The sequence below is a fragment of the Gopherus evgoodei genome, chromosome 4 (assembly GCF_007399415.2).
Source record: "Gopherus evgoodei ecotype Sinaloan lineage chromosome 4, rGopEvg1_v1.p, whole genome shotgun sequence".
NCBI lineage: Eukaryota > Metazoa > Chordata > Testudines > Testudinidae > Gopherus > Gopherus evgoodei.
In genome coordinates, this window is record NC_044325.1 from 137,973,265 (window position 1) to 137,999,344 (window position 26,080).

At 43.0% G+C, this 26,080-nt stretch overlaps 1 protein-coding gene across 7 annotated transcripts in view; it reads right to left on the reverse strand.

The window, feature by feature from the left end:
* Positions 1-26,080, reverse strand: part of ANKS1A (ankyrin repeat and sterile alpha motif domain containing 1A) — a 172,848-nt gene that overhangs the window by 70,820 nt on the left and 75,948 nt on the right. For 6 of the 7 annotated variants that reach the window (XM_030561310.1, XM_030561317.1, XM_030561311.1 and 3 more), the window contains 3 exons: positions 23,345-23,388; positions 21,665-21,797; positions 18,235-18,809 (listed from right to left, as the gene is read on the reverse strand). In XM_030561310.1, coding sequence (XP_030417170.1) covers positions 18,235-18,809; positions 21,665-21,797; positions 23,345-23,388 — 752 coding nt within the window. Of the gene's footprint in view, positions 1-18,234; positions 18,810-21,664; positions 21,798-23,344; positions 23,389-26,080 lie in introns of those variants that run through there. The other variant, XM_030561316.1, reaches the window with a different exon arrangement.

The window sequence follows — 26,080 nt, forward strand, 5'->3', positions numbered from 1 at the left end:
AGACAACCTTAATCACCAGGAAGTCACATGGGCTTATCACCACCAGTACATTTTTTGCTTTTTCACAGCAGTTGTAAGGGGGTTGAAAATTTATTTCAAATAAGGCGTTGCCAAGTTGAAAAGGTTGAGCAACACTAGATGAAACCATCCCAAAACAAAATGAATCAATGTAAGAGCACCCATTTCCTAGAATCCAGAAATGGAGGGCTGAAAGGGACCTCAGGAGGTTATCTAGTCCATTTCCTGTCCTCTGCTGCATGGACAGAGCATGCCGACTCTCAACCGTATGCCAAAGCACCAGGACAAGAAATAAAATGGAGATATTTTGGAACAAGTATGTGGCAATGCACGAGAGTTTTTAGGCTGTTTGTTCCCACTAGTGAATTATTAAATACAACAATGTTTAAACATTCGCTTCTACTCAGAATGAGTTGGTTCTAGTTTGAACTCTCAGACCCCTGACTATTTTTGGCTTAACTCACCGTGTTTTAAGTACTGTTAGACACTGCTCCTGCATGGGTAATTTTACATCTACAGGGGCCACAACTTACTTCAGAACAGAAGGTCATTTTTTAAAAGGTTAAAAAAAAAAATCAGAAAAAATATTTACTCGAAGCAGCATAATGAAATCTAAGCTAAACAGCTAGCGGAGGACATGCTTGATGCTGAAGATACTGCTTGCTCCCTGCGCTATACACGAGTGGATTCTGACAGTGCACTTCCTCAAGAAGAGCCCTCACCTCACAGTGTTGGGAGCAAAGGCATCATCTTTCAGCGTGAACAGCAATATGAGCTGAGCACAAAATATTGTCTAGCTATAATACGGTCCTAGATGTAACCATTCATGCCAAGTGTCCTCAGGCAGCTGCCACTAAGGTGGCCTCAGGGAAAGAGAGGCTCTCTCAGAGTGGGCACAGATCACTAATCTTTCATGAAAACACCAGTATCAAGTCAGAGACAGTGCAGATCTTCCGGGATTCTCCTCTCTGCCTCGAAGGCTACAAATGAAAGAGAGCATCCTTGGTGGCACTATTCCACAGCCCAGCACAGCTAGCTCCAAAGTATTTTGTTTGCTCTCTCCTACCTTGGGAGACATGAAGCTGCAGAGCCCGTTTGAACACTAGGTCTGATACTCCACTACAGAGCTAACACCTCAATCCAGAGCCAGCCAGCCCATTTATTCAGAGTCCACGGAGAGAGGCAAACAGGGAGGTGCGTTAACAAGTCACTGGCTCTTTTATCATCTCAACCAGGAGACAGCCTCTCACAAGTCAGGCTGTCAGCACGGATTCATTTGCATGCAGGAGGCAGGGAAAGGAAACTTCACTGGAAGAGCACCAAGGCATGCAGGGACATGCTAATTTGACACTGACCTTTGCCACCAAGGCTCATCGGCAGCTAAGTAAAACGTGACCTATGGTTAAAAAGCCCTCAGACTTGTCATCTACACAGAATTTTGTACTCATCCCCCACTTGCAGCACCAGCGATTCCCAAGGATACCCCAAGGTTATCTCTACAGAAACAACATACGCCTGCGATCTGGATAGCCACAGCTGTTTCAGTGGCCAAGATCTATTGGAGCCGAGGGTGTGTTATCCAAAATGGTTTTCAAAGCATCCCCACCCCCAAGAAAATGGGCAGTCAAAATACATAGCTGCTTTTGGCAATAATCACCCCTGCTGTTCTGCAACTCCACCTCTTACAATCACAACCAAAACACAAAATCTTCCCTGCAGGATATAAGCCTTAAAAAATTGCTCTGTTTAGAGTAAATATACATTTTGTTAGCCAAAGAGGGCAGCCTGCTGGAAGGGGACATTTTGCGTATGCTAACTAGGAAGGTTTTAAGCATTCCTAACAGAGAAGAAACAGAGCTGCCATGTCAGCTAAGATCTCTTGAAGGCACTCTCCTCCCTCTCCAACCCTGCCCCAGCCTTTTCCAGGGAGACTACTACTAGGAAGTCAATACCAACAGGGACTGTTCAGGGTACTGACCCAGGTGTGCTTTGCAAGCGGTCCTTAAGTTAATTCTGGGTCATGGAAAGATTGCTTCTACAGGGATAGTTCAGGGCACTAACAGGACAGAATAGTTGTGGATTTTAGCTTTAAAATGTTTAATTAATTTCAGCATTTGTAAAGCCAGGCAAAGCATGCTGCAAAAAGGGAAAGAGGGGGTCAGACATGACACAGGCAGCTCTGTTTGCACCCAGTTCTACCAAGATACTGCAATCATGAAGTATCCCAATCATTCAGGTCCTAGGAATCTTGAATAGGGATTTCACATCATCCCAATCCATGGGCACTTTGGTTTGAGTGCATCATCCACCAGGTACTAGGATGAGATCCAGTCAGTCCTTTTACTTAATCAGGATTTAAAACCTCGACCTCTCTGTCAGATGGATTTCATTTAAATCCTTTATGCTGTCCAGAAGTCCTCTAAAAGTTCCTCCTGACCCAGATGTCACTGGACACTGCCTGTAGTGCCCCAGGTATATTAGTCACATTTACACAGCAGTTGATACTATAAGTGTTTAGCTCTACCACCACCCCTACAGGGAATTGCCCCAATTTTAAAAGCAGACTAAGCCATTTGTCCAAAGTTAAACTGCAAGTCAGTCCCATGGTCACTCCTTATTCCTCTGGACCTGTGCATCAGTTTCTGAAACTAAACAGGATGGAGACCTCATTGGACAGAACAATGTGGGTGTGGCGCTTATGGTTTGAGAAGCTGTTTTTAAAAGCTCGATAGCAGACCCCAACATCACCACTTTCAACAGCGAGTAGACTCCTAAAAAACCTCAACTCATTTTGGCATCATGTACTAGGTAACAGTAAAGAAGAGCCATATAAACAGATCAGCCCTCGGGCAAGCTTTTTCCTCCCTACCACCAGCGACTAGATAGGTTTAAAGGTGAATTGTGAAGGTTTTGCTAAAGTAGGTCTGTAAGATCCCAAAGGAGAACACTGGCTGTGTAACAGCTACCTCCCTAAGGTACCCACACTACAGGCTTCTTCCTCAAGTCACTTTAGTACCTAGTGCTTCCTTAGCTTATTTGCCCCTTTGCAGATAGCATATACCACCACCTCGTGAACGCTCCAGGATCTGAGGAGCCTTGGGGATCTCAGTGGAAAAAATAAATCCTGTGATTAACTTCCTCTACTTCTAACCCTCCTTTAGGTTTCCCCCTGCCCTTTCCAGGCCAGTATCGCATCATCACCCCAGAAGCTTGACGGGTCACAGTGAAGTTAGGACAAGGCCACTGCTTATCAGCCCATGTACACTGGCTGATTGCACAGGGGTTAAAAAATGGCAGCACAGTTACCTTTACCCTGACTATTATTAGAGACACTAAAGTTTAGTAACAAACATGCAGAAATAAATCAACCATACTGCCTCTGTTGTATGTACAGTGTTAGTGAATTACTGTGACACCCTCCAGCGCTAGCATCATTAAGGATCTGTTGGGATTTCCATTATAAATCCTTATTATCAGGGGTTCATAAACTTCCATGTAGAAATTTGCCAGTAGCTGAAACAGACATACTGCCAGGGCTGGAATCTTAATTTATTCTTGAAAGCCACATGCAAAGTTTGGTTTAAAAGGGCTGTCTCATTTTAAATGGACATAGCTGCAAAATAAATAAGTGACAGAGGTTTGAATTTCATTATTTTTAAACTCGTGCAACTGACAGAGTGGTATATTTTTAAAATGAAGACTCTCTACTGCACACAAGCACTCAAGTCCTGATCTTTACTAATTTCATTTTGAGGTTTATATTTCAGACAGCAACGGAGCATCTGTAAAGCATGCATGATTGGACAATCGGTTATTTTCAACTGTATGGATTTTCTGGCAGTGATTTATCAAGCCAGCATTATTTTGGGGTTGACAAGGAAGAGAAACAAGACACTGAAGCAAGCTTTAGGAACACGGATGCCTTTTTTGCTTGCAGGTGAAGTGTACTCAGCTGAGCAGAGAATGCCGCAAGACTGATGTGTTTGACCTAGCACAGCAGAAGCCAGATACTCACTGTATAGCAAGTCATTCATCAGGTTGCTGCAAACTGAGTTGCAATGGCTATCTGGGGGGGGTTACTATTATACAAGGGAGATGAATACAGGAATCTTGTGACTGGGACCAGACAAGAGCCATGAAATGTTTGACTTTTTTTAAATGTTAAATTAGAAACATTACCTCAAGACTCGGGCGACTTCTCTTTGTCATCTAACACACCCTAAAAGCTAAGAATCAGTGATGAGGAATTCTGCCACCCTTAGCTGACATCCTGATACTTTTTTACAGGCTTCTCAAGGCCAGAGTGATCCTCCAATGTGAGGTAAAGAAGGATGGCAGTGACTGCTGTGACTACTCCGGCTTTTGTTGATTTCAAGAGGGAACCTTAACTTTGCAATTGAACATGGACCACAGTGACAGCCCTGGTGTAACTATTAGAGTATGGAGATTGAACCAATCAGTGTTGCCCTGACAGCAACCCTGAGGACATCATAGGAGGGAGGGAAAAAAGTTATTTTATTGGTGAACAAAAAAAAACAGATGTGAGCAGCGACAAGTTCTCTGTACAGGGCACAGATCTAGGTCTGACATCCATATGTGAAAGAGGAAAAAAAAAGAACCACAAATTCATTGCAAAAATGACAAAATGACATTTAGCGTGAAAAACTGAAATGTACTCAAGTCAGGAAATGAGATTTTAGTTTTGACACTTAAGTACAATAGTGAATAGTTCGTTACAAATACTTAAGCTAGATTTGTACAAAGGCTTGAATTCTCTAACTGCAGATTGCTATATGAGCACATGCACAAAATGAATACGTTACAGCCATACTTACAGTAATCAACAATATTCCAAAAAGGCACGCTAGCCAAGTTGCTGTGGCTTATGAGTTTCCTGATTTCAGTACTTTTACAATGCTCAGCCTTAATGATCCCTTAATATGGTACCTCCTGACAACTAAACAAAGAAAACATGGGAAAACTGGTTTACATATTCACATGTATTAGTTTCTCCTCTCCCAAGCGCTTGGAGTATTATAATATTCTTTTAAACAGTTTAATAAAGCATATCAAGTCAGGATGCCACACCGATGGCTGTAACCAGCACTAGCTGCAGTTTCCAAGTTCTCTGCAGCCCCACTGCAGTAATCTAACCTCAAAGTGACAATGGCATGGATAACCATAATAAGGTCCAAATCCAAAAGAAAGGGCTTTCCAAGACCCAACAGGAAGCACACTTGACAAACACCGTTCCCAGGGTATGCAGAAACAGCTGGCAATCCAAAAAAGCCTCTGTGTTGATATGCTCCATTCATCAGGGTACAGATAGAATTTTTGATGTTAGGGTTAGCATTAGAGTTTAGTTTGTCTCATTCAACTCCCTGACAGTTCACCCAGTTAAACTGGGCATAGATGGGCTAAGCTGCATCCACCAGAAAAAAAATCAAAATATAGAGCTGGGCATCCATTATAACAGAGACCATAATACGTATTTCTTCACTGAACATGAAGGGTGGCAAGACCGAATCTGGCTCAACCTTGCTTGAGCATGCCCTTGGAGCAGATGAGCAATTGTCCCATAGTAGCCTCTGGGATTTCTTAGACAGAAAGGAATGAAGCCACTCAAGAGTGACTGTCAACAGCTGCTGACACATCCCCACAAGGTCAATGGTATCAAAGAAAGTTGATAGATCAGGATTGACAGCTGATTTTCTATCTTCACTAGAAGGAAGTAGCACCATACAGGCTGTCTCTGTACTGTATATTTAGTCCTTAAAACAAACCTGAGAGGAATCAAGAGACCTAAGGCTCCTGCTATTCATTTTTCAACACCTTCTCTATAATCCAAAACTGAGATCGGAGCTGGGACAATAATTCCATCTCTGAGGCTAAGTGACTACATAAACCACTTGGGACTTTTATCTCTGTTGATGATGCTTGGCTTCTGTTATCAGCAGAACCATTCCATAAAATTACAGCCCCATAAATCAGTTCTGTTTATTCAACGTATACATAATATAGTAGACTCCACTATTATGGACTTCTTGGCAGGATTAATATTGAAGGCCTGAAAATTTAATGCTGTTTTTGTTAACCAAAAGAGAAGTTATGAAAACAAGTCAGTTGCCCAAGAGCAAATTAAGTATAAAACAAACTTAATAGTTAGCACATTATGTCCTTCTCTAGCCATATACATATTCCAAACACGGCTACACATGGACTCAGTAGATTTATCAATTACTTCTTTCAGCACATTCTCCAACTGTTCATTAGTGATATGGAAACACATTCTCTCTTTCTGGTTTAATGTGATCTCAGAGAAACTCATTTGCATCAGGGTCAAGGGACTATTGGTTTATATTACCCTACAGTTTACTTTTCAGTATGAATCACAAGACAGAGCCGAAACATTTTTTTTAAAACAGAATTTGTAACACTTGAAATTTCAAAGTTACTATGCTGGATTCACAATTTCAGACTCCACTGTACACATTTGCTCACAAGACCACCATCCCCTCTATTTATGCAGATGGAGTCAGACCTAGTAGAAACAGTAAAATTCAATATTAAACATAAACTGCAAGATGAAACTGTTAACATGAAAACATCTTGTTAACTTCAGTTTAGAAGTTCCTTGCCAACAGTCATTTTACATTGTAAACACCAAAAAATCCCAAAGCACTTTATAATCTGTGCTCCTGTATTTTCATAACACCTTTCAGCCAAATGCACTGACTTAAGATACATATCATGAATTGCAAGCTGCTCAGCAAAAAGAGCATATCCATTTATGCATTTGTACAGCATCTAATATAATGTGTCTTTGGAACCTTTGGACCCTACAGTAATATTATACTATACAGGGATCAGTTCACGAGTTACTGAAATGCAGCTCTCTCTGGGATACAATGTTGCAGCTATTTATCAGCTCACAGCAACACTACAGAACTGTTTAAGACAGGAGGTAAACAATTAGTTAATTGAAGCTGCAAGTGAAAATTAAGGTAGGCAGAAGGCAAGCAGAGTGAGAATTTGGCAAGGGCATTAGTGTTGAATATCCCTGTTTTTGAAAAAAGTGCAAGGGGATCAAAAATGATCAGATTGGTCACATTTTTTAAAATATTTGTTACACAGCATTCATAATTTACATTAAACGCATCAAAAGCTTCAATTCCATCAAAAGCTTCAATTCCAGAATGTTGAGGTAACATGCTACTTAGCAGTTCAAGAAAAACTGATACCACAACTCAAGCGGCTATGCAATGAACTGAAATGGTTATATTATTCCAATATATTGGAAAACTAATTTAGCTACATACCCAGCCTAGCACCTGTGACTGGTGACCTACAAATCTGAGAGAGAAAGAACAGAAGTCATTGTGCATTTAGATCTGTATTTAGGACATAAACATAAAACTCTGCAATGAAGTAAAAACTCCTTCACATACAGTAGCTGATATTTAACCAGCAACATTGCTACGCGGGTATAGTGATACGATTCAAATAATAAACTGTTTGCTTATTCCCATGTACAAAACCTGCTCTAAGATCACGTATTGGCATTACTTGAAAAATGTGCTTCTCAGATCAAAACCCCAGGAGACCTTTACTAAAAAAAAAGTGAGATTTCTGTGCATTTGACAGAAGGCTGCAGCCCTTCCTTTCAGCATGATTTCTCCACCTGTGCTCCACAGCCTACAATAATCTCAAACTGGTTTCTGAGTAAAAAAGTCAAGATGTTGGTTTTGACCTATAAAATTCTTTATGGTTTGAATCAGTTGCACTGTAGTCTCTCTCCTCACACTCTGACAGCTGAGATCAGCCAGGGAACTTGAACTGGCCTGGAGCTGTAAGTATGGAGCACTGTGCATGAGAGGCCCCTCAAACCTGGAACTTGCACTTCCCTTTATTCAACAGAACACTAGGTTGCAGTGTGCTCAGGTCTGCAAACATGTATTTATCCAGGCTTTTCCGAAAGCTGGAGTTAGGCTGGAAGCAGTTTTAGTGTTGTTGATATAGACAGTTTATTATGGTCTGTGATTTTAGCAGGCATGCTATCTATATACAACGAATAAATATTTTCCGTGGCATCCATTTGCTAAATACAGACACCCTTAGCTGAGAGGAAGGATAATCTTTCAAGGCCTCCAGATGGAAGGCCTCATCACTGGAGGTTGAGGGGAGATTTGAGTTAGAGAGTAGGGTAAAAAATGTTGGGCTCTAAATCAGGGGAAATGAAAAAAGAGTAAATCTATGTTGCCTCTTATCAGACTCAAGCAATTCTCTCTAGATTACTTTATTAAGTCTATTTTAAGAGACCATCAAGGACATTCAAAGCTTGGTGTAGACAGGCTTGTTTAGAAAGTAGCAGGAATCAGATAAAAACATTGGCCACATTTACATAGAACAATAAAATATTTCAGCATTTTAAATGGCTAAAGAGAGGAACATTGGAATTAATCGTCAGAAATTAAAGCCTGCACAAAACAAATGACAGAGGCCAGAAAATGTGCCAAGAATATTTTAATTTGCAAACAAAACAGACCCTGCCTGGTCCTGAAATTCAGAGGGCAAATTAAACATGAAAATATAAACACACACACACACACACACACACACAAGAAAGAATTAAAAACTTTAGGAAGTAAAAGCTGCTGGGAAGTGACAGAGGAGATTTTCTTGTTCATCAAAAAAGGATGACATTGACTAAGGCTGAGTCACCAAAGAGGTGGGACCAGACACGAGAAGACTACAGAAAGGGAATAGGGGAAGGATACATCAGGAAGGAACACCACACACTGGCCTTGGCACTTCATTATTAGAAAGTTTAGAAGAACTGCAGAAACAAAATATGGAATTCAGTCACAGACATGACCTTAAAGCTGTCGGTCTCCCAGTGTCCAAAACAAAAACAAAAAAAAAACAACCCAGTATGGTGTACTGGTTTCTCACAATCAGATTTTGACTTGAATTGTAAGTATTTTAACAGTGACCTACACAAGCAAAGCCGTAAGGGAGCTGTTACCCAGCAGATAAGTCATACTGGCTTGTCAGAACAAGTACCATGTTACTCACAAGTTTACATATGCACAAAAGTAACTATTCTGGCCCTCTCTCATTTTGCACTTTTTGGTGATATTTTTACAAAATAGTGGCTTCTTGCACCAAACACAAAATCAAAAGTTTTGTTTTTCAATGCAACTGTTTTTAATTATCAAAACAAAAATCTCAATTTTCAATATTAAATTTTTTAAAATAAATAAATTACTACAGTACAATTACATGATTTCTGCTAGCTGTGGCAAAACAAACTAAACCTAAAACCCTCAAAAACCCAAAGGTTATAGTCTCAGAGAAGAAGGTTGGCCCAGTGGTTAGGGCACTAGCTCAGGACTTGGAGACTGAGGTACAATTCCCTTCTCTTCCACAGACTTCCCGGTGACCTTCAGCAAGTCACAGTCCCTCTGTGCCTCAGTTTCCCATCTGGAAAATAGGAATAACAGTACTTCCCTTCGTCACAAGGGTGTTGCAAGGATACACAAGTGAGAGACTGCAAAGCACTTTGAGATGTACTGATAAAAAGGCCTACCTAAGAAATAGGTATTGTTAATTCACTAAGGATCTCATTCAGCTAGTTATGCACATGAGCAGTTAATGGGGCTCCCATGCTTAAAATTACCACCATGCTTGGTACCAGCTGTATTGGGACCTAAGACAGCTGAGATCTTATATGGGTGAAAGGACACTACAGATGTGCAACAGTTTACTCTCAATGTTAATAGTAATGAACCATCAAAAAAGATGAGCCAATTCAACAGCATCTCTACAATTCCTGGGAGTGGGGAATTGAGAAAAGCAATTTGACTTTATAGTAGAACATCACGCTCCACTCCAATTATTTATATGAAAGAGGGGCAGGGCAGTGTTGTCCAGTGCCATCATTAGACATGAAGCATTAATTCATCAGCTAAATAATTCACGCTCTGGGGAACACATGTATCCAAGTGGTTTCTGACTGATGAATCTCTGCTGGATTGTGCATTTCCTTTGTCTAACAAATCTAAAATAACATGCGTGTTTTATTTACAGTTCTCTTATCCTCTTTCATAAGAACCGCTCTTGTCGAAAGGGCTAAAACCAGAACACAAAGCAGCCACATTACTTTATAGAGCTGGTGCAGGGACTCAGCACAGACCACAGAACTGCATTAGAAATTCAGCATAGGAGCTGCTCATTTGATGCTCGACAACTGTAAATATGGTGGAAGAAGAAATATCGGGAGCAGGGTCTGAAGCTGGACAATTCCTTGCTACTGCATGTATGGTAGAGGCCACGTTTTTTCATTGACAGATATAGCCCTAGAAAACCAACTAGTTCATGACACAAATATTGCAGTGCATTATTATGACAACACAAGAGTGTAAAAGCTGAAACTCTTTATGCTAAGGGACCGGATGAAGGAGTAAAAAGGTCACAATTCACAAACTAATTAGGGAAACCCAGGGCACTGACTACTATAAATATCCGACCAACCCTCACTGTACCAAGAACACAGGTCCCTTAAATAATAAAGGCAGCTATTTAGGCAAAAATAATTCTGAGCAATTAACTGCCTCTGTGGGGTCAACCAGACAAAAGAATTGATTGTACGAGAAGCCAGTTTTGCCAGGAACTTGTGCTCCTTAAACAAGGGGAGGATAGGGTAGATCTCACTGTCAGGAAGTATTATTGACCCTTCATGTAACACAACACAGGGGTCCACCTAATGAAATTAACAAGCAGAACATTTAAAACACACACAAGGGAGTACTTCACACAACACAGTCAACTTGTGGAACTCATTACTAGGGGATGTTCTGAAGGCTGCAAGTATAACTGGTTTCAAAAAAGAATTAGATAAGTTCATGGAGGGCAGGGCCATCAGTGCTATTAGCGAAGATGGTCAGGGACACAAGCCTATGCTCTGGGTGTCCTTAAGCCTCTGACTGCCTGAAGCTGGGACTGGATGATGAGATGCATCACTCGCTAGTTGCCCTATTCTAGTCACTCCCTCTGAAGCATCTGGCATCGGCCACTGTTGGAAGAGAGGATACTGGTCTAGATGGACCATTGGTCCAACCCATTATGGCCATTCCTATGTTAGCACTTGGGCTGCTCAATTCCACTCAGAACTGATGCCTCAAATGTTATGCATATAACAGGAACTACATTGACAGAACTTTAGCTGTTAAGTGATATTGACCCAGAAACCATTTAAAAATGACCCTGAGCTCAATACAAAATTCTAGCCGAGAGTGCACGTGTGGGCAATTTTCTGCCTGTCTAGGTAAGTCAATCAACTGTCCCACATCATGAATGAGTAGTCGCTGAGCCCCAAGATTGCAGTGGAAGCACTGTGTTTTATTTTAGGCATATGCTTTAGAATGTGCAGCTTAGTCATTGTACAGGAACCGAGGCTGCCTCATATTGAGCCATATCAGCACAGCTGGATATTCTCTGCTCCCAGAAAGGGAGAGATCTGACAAAATCATCCCAAGCTACATCACTGCAGCTCATGTAACACTGGTGGAAGTGATGAGTGCAAAGAGGGAGTTGGAGATGGAAATTCATGCTTCGACGTACCGGAACGTAAGATACTTAATATAGAAAGCCCAGGACTCAAATCCCTGGGCCAGTGCAGGCCTGCTCCTTATATTTCTTATGTTTTGCCTAGTCTCATTTTAAACGTTGGAAGCAATGGGGATTTTACCCATTTCTCTTGGAGACCATCCCATAAGATCTCGCTGTCGGAACTGTTGTCATGATAGTCCATCTAGGGTCTAATTTCTTAATTTCATCCCATTGCTCCTAGTTTAACACTCTATGTAATTATCCCTGCTTATAAGCCCTTCAAAAGCTTGTATATTAAATGTTTATAGGCTCATAGAACCAAGAGCTTAGAGATTAAGGGTATCTACTGCAAACGTCATCTATTCCATTTCCCTAGTCAATGCGGGACCAGTTGGGTTCTCTACAGTATATTTTAGAGCGTTTACTCAAGCCCAGCAATGAGGCTTCCACCACTTCCTTTGGGAGGCTATTCCTCAGACTAATAGATCTCATAGTCAGGAGGCTTTTCCCCCATTAGTGTTCTGGCAGTTCAGTTAATTATTGTGGTGAAGTTCCACTTAAAATTGGGATCTTTCTCAGTGTAAGCAAGTAGATCTACCAAATGGATAAGACAACAGAGAAACTGCGATATAGCCTCCTTGAGGAATGAGAAAATGGTTTCTGGATAGCTCTAGAAACACTAGATCCTGAAAGGAAGACGCAAGATTGGGACTCCAGAAACCCATGTCCTACTTCCAACTATGCCATCAATTCACTGACAGGCCTTGGGAAGTCATAACCTCTGCATCTAAGTCTACAAAACAGAGATGATAATGCTCAAGAACCTTTGTAATTACTCTGGTGTCTATGAACTCAATCCAAAAATCTATCCTATATAGAACAGAATCCCACCCAGAAAGCAGTTATTCCCAGAACAATTACATTACTATGTTTTCTGAACCATACGTTAAGTAGTTGCCTGTTTATTTGTTCAGGATTTCAGCAGGGCATTCATCCTGGGAAGAAGGGGAAGGAATAGTTTTCACCCAACTGCTCATTACATGCTACAAGTCTTCCAAGTGGTTCTATGAGTATTGAAACAGCTCAAGGGAGTGGAAAGCTTTGCATCACTGCAACTTTACCAAGAAAGCCGGGCATCCTTAAGCCAACAGATCTTTTAAAATTCTGTCTGACTTTTATCCCAAGATTTTAAAGGGAGAAAAGAAGGCTGAGAGATGAAGCTCAATAATGGAGGCAGAAAACAGGCACAGACGCAAGAGATTAATTGCAGTTGATTTAAGTCAAGGAGGCCACTGTTCAAAACCCCAGAATTTTCTTATAAAAATACTATCTGCCTTGGAAGAATGGGGCCTGGCACTATTTGCTTTATTAGAACTCTAGAGATGGAATTGTGCTTACGAGGTCGTCCAGTCAGAAAAAGACAGTTGATTCAAATGCTTTAAGACTGCTAATTGGTCAGAACCCCCAATCCACTCTAGTCACCGCAGTTCATGCCCATGTGCTCCGACAAAGGAAACTGTTATAAGCACCTTGCTGCAAAGTCTGCTAAAGAAAGGCATTTTCTGTCTAACTGATGAGGCCATTTCTTTGACAAATGAAACATCCCAGTCACTTACAGGGTAGGATCCACACCCATCAACATGGTTATCACCAACTTCAGTAATGTGACAGTAACCACAGTGCTTTTCTTCTATGCATCTCAAAGCATGCTACAAAAGAGAACTATCCTTCCCCAATTTGACAGAGGGGGGAAATAAATCAAAGGAGGAAAGTGATATTTGCTCAAGCTCACACAAGGTCCACGGCAGCGCTAGGAACAGAACCTAGGTCTTACTGATTCCTAATCCTGTGTCCAATTCACTGGACCGCATTGCCTATCCAAAAAGGCTTGGCAGTTTCTGTTTACACAGAAACATCTTGGTAATCAGCAGTAACTTACATTTACACAGAAGTCGAACATCATTAACCAACAAGCTCTATTATCTAGTGTCCTGCCAAATTCTGGTTTGCACAGTTACTTTTTCTCTACTTAAATACACTCTACAGTTTGAATTGGATATTCTTTACTTTATCCTAAGCTGTTGTGTACTATCCTAGGGTGCTGTTAAACACTAGATATATGTTTCAACCCAGGTGGTTGTATTTCCAAGGGGGATGAACTCATTTCTGTCCAGTTTATTAAGTGTCTTAGGTCTCTTTTGGATAAAAGGCACTACATAAACATAAAACTGTTAAATATCATTTGGCAATCAGTTTGCCTGCATGCAACCGGGAGGGTGGGGGGGGTGGAAGAGAGGGCTCTTCGAAGCATATGAACTCAGATAGATGCGCAGAGCGAGATCTGAAATTGTTCTACAGCCGAAAGAGGAGGAAGAGAGAACAAATGCACTAGCTAATGTGCTCCTGAAGCTGGGCTGGCAGCATCTCTCTGCCTGGCACCAAATGGTCCCCCTCCCCTTCTGAAGCATGAACATAAGTTTATTCTCTCATATAAAATTCATAGTGTGCTGTGACTGCCGTGTGCTCATCTCACGGCTGCTAAATATTCATGAACCAATTACGAAAAACAAATTTATCACTTTAGCCCTCAGCCAAGTTCTGAAGGATTCAAATATTTATGCTAACGAGAGGCTCTACCTCATGCAGTTCCTCTCTCACCCAACTTCATTCCCATTCACATGAGGGATCAAGCCGGATTCGCTCCTCTCTCCCACTCGATGCTGCACTGCTGTTTGCTTTGATGATGCCTATGTCTGGCTTGTAAGGAGTTTATATCAGATGACGACAGCGGAGGGGGAGAGTATGTGTGCTCATGTGCACATGAAATGGCTAGTGAGTCAGGAGACAGAAAGCAAACAGACACTAAACAGATTCTTTTGCAGCCCTGAGCACAAAGTAATATTGTCCTGTTATTTGGACCAGGGTTACAGAGTGGGGGAGCAGCTCTCTAATGCAAGTCAGCAACAGGAGAGATCTTTGCCAAGTGAATCACTGCTTCCCCATCCCACTTGCTGAGACAGGCACCACCTTCCCCTTCCAAAGAAAGGGGATTCAGCTATCTGGGGCAGGAGTTCACAGACAGCGATGAGCCTGTGAAGGGATAAGACCTTTCAAGGCAAAATTTACCTTCTTTCTTCCCCATCTATGGACTCATTTGGCACCATCACAGATAGTTCAAAAACAACATGGGCTTAGCTTTTCTCTCTCCTCCCCCCTTTGGTGTCCCATCTGCCTCATGAGTTCACGAAGGTCACTCCTGAAACACTGGACTCCACGAGGAGGCAAGCCCACTTTTAGTACTGCCATTGGGTGAGCTGGATTTTAATGTTTGTACTGCACAGAGCAACACAGACCGGGACACACTTCCCCTGCAGCTATCTGCATAAATATTACCATTAATGAAGTAACATGTGTAAATCTGCCATGCACCAATGGGAGATTATCCCACTGCCAATACTCTCACTGCAAACAGTCAAAAGCAGAAGAGATCCAGGCTCAGTGCAGTTTTACATTAACCAGACACCCATTCAGAGGCTCTAAATCACATCCTAATTCAGAAGCAGCTGCATTAACCCATCCAGGGGATGAATCAACCTTTCAGAAAAAACTGAAGAGTTCTTTAGTCTCATCGCTACAGTTCTAACTGCCATCAGACCAGTCCCTCTACTGCCCATTTAAGCTGTCACAATACTAAGTTCCCGCAGTTGTTTCCTGCTCTTGCAGATGTGAATTTTGGAGCTGGTGAAAAGGGAGGGGTTAGACATTTCTTACCTGCAGGGAAGATACAATACAAAACATTTTAAAATTGCAAATGAGCATAGGCCTTAACCCAAGCATAATGTGGGGCATGCAATGAGCACATTTCACTGTGCAGCTGCCCCTATACCACGCTGTATTGACTAGTGCCTCTCCTGAGCAGAAACTCAGCAGATGCAGAATCAGTGGCCTGACCCCCACCTGATGAAGTAACTGCCAGTAGTTAGCTCTTCTGTAGTCCTTTTTCTCAGTAGATCTCATAGCATCTTCCAAAGGAGATCAGCATCATCATCTCCATTTTACAGATTGCAAAAAAACAAACAGAGCAAAGTGACTGGGCCAAAGTCAGCAGTAGAGCCAGGAGCAGAGTCCAGGTCTCCGGCACCTTCGATCAGTGGTCTAGCCACTAAGTCACACTGCCGATTACAAATGATGATTCTGAGGCAGGCATGATGTCCCACAAATCCAGAGATTAATAAGGTTTATTAAGCCAACTACTCAACGCCCTTCCAATACATAATATGAGCACTGCATGCTTTCAAACACCTGAAAATGCCCAGCACAGCCATGTCTCTGAACGAGGTCATGGGGAAACCATCCAGATCATGATAAAGGGAAGCACTGATGCCTCACAAGGATTAAAAGCAAGGGCAGCTCCAGGCCTCAGCGCTCCAAGAGCATGCTTGGGACAGCAAGCCGTGGGAGGCACTCTGCTGGTGCCGCGAGCGCGGCAGGCAGGCTGCCTCTGGTGGCTTGCCTGCGGAGGGTCTGCTGGTCCTATGGCTTCGGTGGACCTCCTGCAGGTGTGCCTGCGGAGGGTCCGCTGGTCCTGTGGGACCAGCGGACCCTGCGTAGGCACGCCGCCAGAGGCAGCCTGCCTGCCGTACTCAGGGCAGCAAAGTCCCTAGAGTCGCCTCTGGTTAAAAGGAAAATCAAAAGAAAGATAAGACGACACTTAAATCCTATAGATGATCGAGGACAACAGCTGTGGAGAAAACATAGCATAATGGGCCTCTGAACTTCATTGGGCCCTCTAGATGCAGGGCAATACAAGAGATCAAAATAGCTTTTTCTCAGGATCCAACCCCTCCACCCCAACACATCCCTTAAAAAAGATTCAAACACTAAGGTTTTGAAAACAAAGTTTTAAATTAGAGTGGTTTGATTTTAGATTAAGGGTAGGAATCCTTTACATTCACTCTCCCTAGCCTCCTCTCCCCAATCCTCTTCTTAGTCGGAACCATTACTAGCATGTCTGTATGACACACTCGACTTTTCTGTAGGTTAAAGAGTCTCTGTTCCATCCAGTGTTAACATGGCAACTGGCCCTGCAATCTGCAAGCAAGCAGGGAGATTGATTTTCAAGCTTGCCCACCTAACTATACAAAGCAGGGAAGCTCCAACAGTGATTACACTCTTGCTACAGATCCAACCACTGTAGCAATGTAAACTAAAGGCAGAGTTTACACCGCTACAGAGGGCAGAGAGCTGGGCTTTCCCTTATGTAGTTTAGGGCTCCTCTGGAAACAGCAATCGGGGCAGCGGGGAGGAATTTCAAATGAAATGTGACAGCAGCACAGCAAAATAAATAACTGAGTCCCAACAGATCAACCTTCTCCTTAAGAATCAGTCCCTTTTAGCTTTGGTATTATTGACACAGGTAATCAATAACTGCACAGACACTGTAACCAAGACAGCTGTGGAAGAACACTCAGTGGCTGTGAATGTCTCCTGGAAGCAAGATGGGGAGTGTGCTTCAACAAAAGGAGAAGGCCCACAGACACTTGCTCAGTTACCTTGGAGGATTTTTGTTTAGCAGTATTTTCTGAGTACATCCCTTCTCCTTGGGATAAGTTTCACCCATCCATCAGCCATGTAACCGATAAAAGGTAACACTTAATTTGGACTGTGCAGAAGTTGAGCCCCAATCAACACACACAGTCTGAATAAGAGGTACGGTCACTGACATTTTCACTGGAACACCATGAACATGTCCCACTGGGTATAGGATTCCCTTTCGCTAGCCATTTACTGGCCTGGCATGCCTGCAGCCTTCATGAATCTGATTCTCCCCCGGGGAGGGCTTCCCTTTCAGTACACAATGAGTGGCTGATCTGGGGTCATCTTTGACATAGCTCTGTTGCTCTACCAGTATGGAATCATCTCCAAAGAATGTTTGAGTAATGCTGTACTGCTCAATTTCAGAGGGACACAATCCCAGTTGAATGGCTCACTAAGGCCAACTTCCTAAGCATGAAATAAGGGCCCCTCCCTTTTCTACTCCACTAAAGTGACTTCTAACCCGCTTCTGAACTAATCACTTCAAGACATAAGCTAGATCTAATAAACGTGCAAAAGCCTCCCTGCCCCCCACCCCATGAACCCAGCATACCATCCCTCCAACACTTCCCTTTCTGCACACACCGCTGGCAATGGTGACCTAGAAAGGGAACCCACCCTCCTTCCTTTTAGGCTGGGATACTCCAGAGGGAAGGACCAGTGAAGAGGACACTAACACAACAACTCTCCTTTTGCAAACACAAAATCTGTTCCAAAACACAGTGATGGACACACCCAGAGAAGCAAAGCCCAAGATATGAACATTTCCAAATGTTTAAGAAGAACGTCTGCTCTGATTACACCTATCTCCTGGCATTTAGCCACTGAGGCTTGTTGTAATTAAACAGGCAAATAATGAAAGAAACTGGGGTAAACAGAAAAGAAGTTGAATAATGCTTCAAGCCCCACAACCTACTCTCTCCCTGCAACAGACTGAGTATGATGCAACTCGTACAGCACACAAGCTCATTCCCGGCATTCAGTAAGTTAGTAAGCCACGGTCAGTCTTACCTCATCCCACTCCGAAGCAAAAGACGGAGATTTCTCCAGTCTTTTCTTCCCAGTGCTGCAGTTTGAGAGAGATTCGCTCCGGCTCCCCATGGCATCGTCCTCAGTCGGTGAGCAGGTCAGGAGGTCGGAGTCTGATTTGGACAAGCTACGGCTGAGTTTGAGCTCTGCTTTGGGCTTGCCTCCCAGGTGGGCTCGGCCCCCAGCACCACCTCTGTCTCCCTCTTCCTCTGCACCACCAGGGTGCTGCAATGCTTGGGGAGTCACTGCAGTTTCAGGTTCTGCCTGTTGGACATTTTTGGGCTGGACTGTTGCGTAGATCACTTTCAGGTTTTGCTCAGGAGAACTGGTCCGTACTGATCCAGAGACAGGTAAATCAGCACCCTCCAACTGCATAGCAGGTGAGTGGCCTGTGACCTCTGTGCCTCCTTTGGCCACAGAAATGAGTCTGAAAGGATCCTCGTTTATCTCACACACCGGGGAGGAGCCATGGAGCAACCCTGAAAACTGCTCCGGGACCTGGATGTCCTGGCTGTCTGCAGAATCTTGGCTCCGGCTACCACTGCTCCTCCTGTGGTCTTCAGGGGGATGGAGACAGAAATAAAGAGAGATTAAAAAACACGGAAGGAGAAGCAAAACTCCACCTCCCCTGGCGAGAGACGAAGCAACAGAACAGTTCAGTATTGTTTGAGTGCTCAACTTGTACCCAAAGTCACGGCATTTATGAAATTCCAAATACTGCCCTGATTTATGCTATCTGGCAACTCTCCTTGTTGTTTTATTCCTGTTAACACTAACAATCAGGCCTTACTATATAAGGCCAGGAGAAGTGCTAACCCTATCCTGCAGAGAGAGAGAGAGAGAGAGAGAGAGAGAGAGAGAGAGAGAGAGAGAGAGAGAGACAGACAGACAGACACACACACACTCCTGGAACATTTGATACAGTTCCATAAAGGCCAAAGTGTTATTTACAGCAGCACCTCCCTATTCTTGGCTCAGATTGCAGGGTGGGAAAACTGCTGGGCTGCAATTAACCTGCAAAGTTCCAAAATCCCTTCCCCAAAAAGAGCTGATTTCTTCTTTGGTAGCTTCAGGGCTCAACTTCTCCTTACTCAAGGGAGAGGAGGAAGAGGATTTAAACTGGTAACATCTCACTTCACCAGAAAGTCTCTCCTGTTAACTAACCACTAAACATAAGATAGTCTGATCTATTAATGCAGCAAGCTGCTTGCAGTACTGACTGTCCCTGAAATCTGACACTATTCCTCTGCTGCTAACATACTAACATCCTTAATATCAAATACCAGTGCCCTGGAAAAATCATGAATAATTGACTGAACCGAACTGCCAATTGGCACATCGAAGCAGAGTGGCACTCACCTTATTCATATAGCACAAGTGTATTCTAATTGCACAGGATTTTAAAATGCCTGGAGGGAACTGCCACTTTCTCATCAACTGTCAGGAATTATACTCCTGTCAATGATGGCTGGTACAAACACATTGTAACCACTTTAATTTAGTGCTGCAGAAATGTGCTGCCCCGAAGACCCAAGTCTTCAGCCCAGCAGATAATTACAGCTGGAGCAGCACCAGTGCAAAATGCCTTGATAATGTGACTTGTCCAACTCTGAAGTATAGGGAGAACGTCCAGAGCAGACAGTGAAGGTCCATTTCCAAGGCCCATCGAGTCCTTGTCTACTTGTTTGAGACAGCCAGCTCTCCAAGATCACAGCAAGGAGGACCACTCTCAATCAATTTGGCCAAATGTGCTAGTGAATGTGCAAGGGTGCTACTAAAAGCCAGTCAACTATGGATTGGAGTGAAATAGGCTCCTTTCACACGGGCTTCCTTTTTAGCAATAGGGTTTATTTACTCATTTTCAAACATTAGTTCTTGGATTGTATAAAGGCAACATGTCCTTTTCCTGGAAACTAAAAGCAGGCATGGGATTAGCAGTTAACCTGTGGAAGCTACTTTAGACATTGGAGCACAAATAATATGAGTTTGATTAGTGAAAAGGTGGGTGATGCAATCTCTTATTGATTGAACTTCTGTTGGTGGAAGGGACACGTTTTTGAGCACCACAGAGCTGTTTTTCAGGTCTGGAGAAAGTAACCAGAGTGTCTCCGCTAAATACAAGCATAAGGGATCTGTTCCGCCTTGTATTTAGCTCAGACACTCTGGTTACTTTCTCTAGACCTGAAGAAGATCTCTGCGATGCTCAAAAGCTTGTCCCTTCCACCAACAGAAGATGGTCCAATAGAAAGTATTACCTTACTTACCCTGTGTCTCTAACATCCCGGGACCAACACGGCCACAGCAATGCTTCAAACGTGAGTTTGATTAGTTTTATTTAGTCCCTTATACATTTGTTTGTTTCACAGAAATACAAGAGACAACTTATAGAACTGGCAGCTTCTGCCTGGGAACAGAACAGCAGCACAAGTCAGAATTGAGGTAGGCCAGTAGGGCAGCTCACTGAGGGAGCTCACAGTTCTTCTTGCCTGTGTCAAATCCCTCTTATGACCATTTCAAGTACAGCACCCCAAAAACCAGAAAATTAAGTAGGTTAAAAATTCTAAGGAAGTGAGGTAACTGGAAATTACCATCGATGCATGTAAATGTAACAAAGTTCGCAAATGAAATTGCTAATAGGGGAAGATAAAACATCTCTCCAGTTCTCTCTCTAAGGTCCTGCCTACACTATATCTTACTCTGCTAGGGCTGTCCTAACACTTAACCATGCTAGAGTATTGCAGGACCAGACCGTGTTCAATATATTCCTGAGCCACGTGACAACCTAGCAAGGATACAAGGCTGTAACAAACCAGGAATACATTAAGACCGTTGCATCCATACACACAGCAAGGTCAAACCCTGTTTTAATCATGACAAATCATTTACTCTATGGTAACTAGTTCCACCACAGAGGAAATTACTGCATAGACTGGACAGTCAGTCTTGATAGCCTTAGCAGCCTCTTTTCTCTCATTCCTTTTCTATTCCTAACTGCTCATTTTGTCAACACCCCAGTTTAACATTTAATGGCATTTCTCTCCGAAGGCAGAAAGGCGGCTGGCAATAGTTTGCTGCATGCTAGAACACTTGGGCCTACACAGAACAGACTGGCCAAGCTCCACTCACAAAGACTAACAAAGGGGCCTCTGTTAGAAGGGAAAACACAGCCACGCATTCAGCCTCTTAAAATGAAGCGCCAACCCCAAGACCAGGACAGAAATACCCCAGAGAGGAAGAAGGCAAAAGTGGAGTAGTGACACTTACAGAGAAGAGCAGATAAGCAGAGATGAAAGTCTGGAGGGAGAAGACATTTCAAGGCATTTAACACAAACCTGTACTAAAAATCTCACAGATAAGCAGAGAAGCAGGGTTGCTGTTGGGACTAAATGCACAACAAGCGCAAGGTCCTTACCTGTCGAGGTCTCAGTCATGCATGCTTCGGGGTTTGGATGTTGCTCGGAATGGCTAGAAGAGAGGTCGGAAGAACCTTGGCGATTTAATGGCCATTGACCATCTTGGGAAGACGTGCCTTTTCGGGGTTTGGCCTGCAAATACACTTTAGATTATTCCAGTCTTACAGCCAGTATGGTCATCTTCACCACAATGGTAAAAACACTCCAACCATTGCTCTCTACCATAGGTAGAAAAGCAATTCATCTGCGGGAACTAATTAGAAGACAGGAAGATTGTCAGAGGCACAGCGGACAATGTAGTGGGAACTGGGTGCCTAACTCATCTTTGCCTTTGAAATTATCCCCTGTAGTTTATACTTAAGGTTTAATTCTGAAAATAACCTAGTAACATGCATTTTGTCCATAGACACTTTCAGTTATAACTGCAAGAAGCTGGGACTGGATGACAGGGAATGGATAACACAACACTGCCCTCTTCTGTTCATTCCCTCTGAAGCATCTGGCACTGGCCAGCATCAGAAGACAGAACATAGCGCCAGAATGGTCATTCTTACTTTCTTAACTCATTTAGTAACGATTATAAATACACACATACAAAGACACCTGCTCTTGCCCTTATAATCAGTCTTCAATGAAGGTTTCACACATAAAGGGAATTGACTGTAACCCCTAACGGAGCATGTAAGCCCCTTTGAGCAGAGGCCGCTTCGTTTGTACAGTGCCACGTACATTAAAACCATTCAAATCAACACACAGACATGGAGCAGATGAAGTTACTCAGTCCTGGTATAGAACTGAACAGCTGAATTTAAGTAAGCTCTCTGGCCAACAGTCAGGTATCTTCAAACATGAAATACTCAACGACCCAAAAGCTTTCCTTGTTCAACTGTTCTAAAAATATACTGCGGTTGCCTTCCCCACACAAAACAAGTCTAAGTCTCCCTGGATGAAAAACGTCAAGCTCTCTCCACTCTTTTTGCCCCTGCCTCCTGATCCAAAGATTAATGGCAGCATTTATAGGGTGGGTCTTCCCTACCCTACCTTGCCCAGCAAGGACCCACTATAATGCATCATGCAGCAAAGTTACTTACAAAAGTTGCATGCAAGTCTGTATCTTCTGGGGCACAGAAGAGACCAGAGCAGCTGGGTGAGATGGGGCAGACAGCCTCACAAAGCACAACCCGTGGCTCTAGCTGAAGATTATTTTTGCAATAAACTGGAAGCAGAAAAGCTCACTTGCACAAACTTTAAATGTGAGTATTTGTGCCTAGAACAGGAAAGCTTGCCACGTGCACGTATTTACATCTAGTAACTCAGGAATCATACTGGATAGAATTTATATCACCACCCTGAGAGAATGCAGCCCTACTTTGTGAGCTTGTTTGCATTTTATTTCTGCACGCCCTCCTCAAAAAAATACTTCAGTTCAGGAAATTACTTTTCCACCTTTAAAGAAGGTGCAGTTAAGGAATGTTTTGGTTACTAGGAAATAGCAGTGCTGTTTTGCTCTGAGGCTTTTGAACCATCTTGAGCAGTACAAATGCAGACTCATGTCTCTCCCCCAAGTGTGAAATACACAGTTTGTGGTTTGCCACCTCCCAGGAAAGACACCATTGTGATGTCAAAGAAGAAAATTTTGCTTTTCTTGTAACATCAGAAAAGAACCAAGTCACTCCTACCTGAAGCTGGTTACTGCTGACAGCACCTGAAGATGGCGATTCCCCTAATGGGGGGGGGGGGAGAGAGAAGAGGACGACAAAAGAAAACAAAAAACACACACACAAAATCAAAACCTGGGCATGTTTTTCCCCACTCATCCTCTATGACATATCTGACAAGATGCACTGGGTTTTTCCAAGCCCCTCTGACCAATCCACAAGGAGGACCATGCCAGTGGACTTGAGTTAATTCTCATCACATGGCTTAACTTTCTACACATTTTAGACCTTGTCCAAATTCCTTTCCATATGAGATGGGAAGCTGGTTTGGATCAAACCAAATCAGATCTGAAACTCTGCCCAAAGCATCAGGTGAACCCTGACAGTGCTAGAGAGCTTTAACTCACTCACGAAAGGAAAGCAGGGCCCAGGGGCTAAGAAACATGTGCAGTTATGATTGGACACAAGATGAAAAGCAGCAGCATGGAAGGGAGGCAGCAAGTATAAATGAAGCAAAGTACCATTAAAAACAGCACTTTGTGCCTAAAAACAAACAAAACAAGAGCTGTAAAGCACCTGGAGTTAAATGATGCAGTGAGTAACTGACCCCTGTGCCATTTGGGCCCTGCAAGAGCACCGCTGTTCCCGCAGAATGAGGAGAGCTGGCCAGGCAGAGAAAAACTCCAACACCTGTAGCCTTGCCATATTGCAATCTCACACATTATCTCACTGCTTTAGAAACTGATCCATTAACTTGCAAGATAAGAACTGTGAACAAAAAGCACCATTTAAAAAGGAGAAGTGACAGTAATATTGATGCTGGAAAGATAGTGACTGCTCTGCTAACACTCCTCCCCACAAAACACCATCTGCTGTGAGAGGCAACAGGAGCAGAGCTGATCAAATCCTCACCTTTCTCCCTCCCACCCCAAGCTTACTGCTGCTTCTTGCATTCAGATGCTTTTATACAGTACCGAGAAATGCACTGGTAGACCCCTTTTCCTCTAACAGCAGCCGCTATCCACCACTTGAGCTGAGCCACCTCTTGGTGCTAGATCTAAACAAACTATTCCAATCAAAAAAGAAAGAAACCAATACAGACTTTCAGAACCAAAAACTTAGATTCTTGGATTGGTCTCCTCCTAATGGAGAAGGGGGGGTCTTCACGTTCATTAAAACCACAGTGAGACATCCCCAGAGCTCCAGCCTGGATTCAGGGCTCCTATCCTTCTGGCTGAAGACTAGACAGGAATCAGGATTCCTCTTTGGCTCCTTATTCAGCTAAATAGATGGCAATGGGCTTCCATCAACTCCTCCCTCTTAAGGGATTGGTCCCACAGCCTCTGCAATAGTCATGGCTTGTGCCAGGCTGAGGGAGAGAACCCTGGATCAAGACTGGAACTTAAGTCTCTATGTGTTTGTGCAAAGAATTCTATTTAATGTACCACAGTGTAAACAGTACATTATATTGTGCATATGTAACTACACCCACACCCATATCCAAAGCTTATTTATGCACTAACATATTAAGCAAAAAGACAAGAGCAAGAGGAAGGAGTAGTATTGTCATTGACAGCTTTCAGAAAAGACAAGTCCAGCAGCACCTGAACTACATGAATCAAACCTGTCAAGCCAAGCATTAGAAGACATGAGCTACCTTTTCAGCCACCATCACCCAAGGACTTCTCCCATTTGGGACTGTGAAGCATCAACCTGAAAACCACTGCAGTTTTGCATCAGACAACTAATAGCTCTGGCAAAGGTTGATGGGAAAAATCAATTACCTCTTTGCCACTAGGTGTGTGTTATTATGGGTAGCATTCAAGAAGTGGAAACTAGCATCTGTGAATAGACTAGGAGGAAGTGTGTGACTTTGGAGGGCAAGCAAACAACAGTCATAATAACACTACGTCATATTAACTGTTCATTCAGTCTCAGGATGAAACATTTGCTGCTTTAGACTGGAAATCACAACTAAGTCCCCCAGATCTCTTGCTCGTTTCTGTTGTACACACCAAGCAGATCTTTCACCTAAAAAGCTTTCCTTGAAAGAAAACCAAATGCAATAATACCCGCCTACAAAATACAGGGTGGTGTACAGATCTCCGGGTTCCCAAATTCCACATAAACCACCAAATGAAGGTCCCTCTAGGGGAAAGAGAGCCAAGTGTGGTATTTAATCTGATGGCATGACCAGAGTTTAAACTGGCGCCTAACAGCGGCTTACTTTGTCTGTGTTTGTTTTCTTCTTTTGTTAATTTACTTTTCTAATTGGCTCTGACAGCCAGCGGAGCATTTGTTGATATTGGATTGTGATACCAGGGCCAAATCCTCAGTTGACATGAATTGTCACCATTGTATTGTCACAGATTTAAACCTGCTGAGGATCTGGCCCATTAGTATTTACACACTTATTTGTTTGACTCTCTTCACCAAGACTTTTCCACAGTGGCAATGGATTGGTTATTCTTTCATTTTGATCTTTTTGTTCCTGTTCTGCTTGCTCTGTGTGCAAGATTCTGGTGTTTTAATTTTTAAAGTTCAATGGGTCAAGTCCCTAGGATCTCATATTTGCCTGAAGGGCAAAAAACCTTCTCTTACTTAATGTAGATATTGAGGCAGAAATATTTTAATCCTATCCCTTGAGAATGGAAGCAGATTACCACAGGAACATAACTGCAGCACAGAATCCAGCCATCCGAACCAGAGAAATAGCTAGGATCAAATTTCTCCCCCTCCGGCCCCCTACACGCTGGT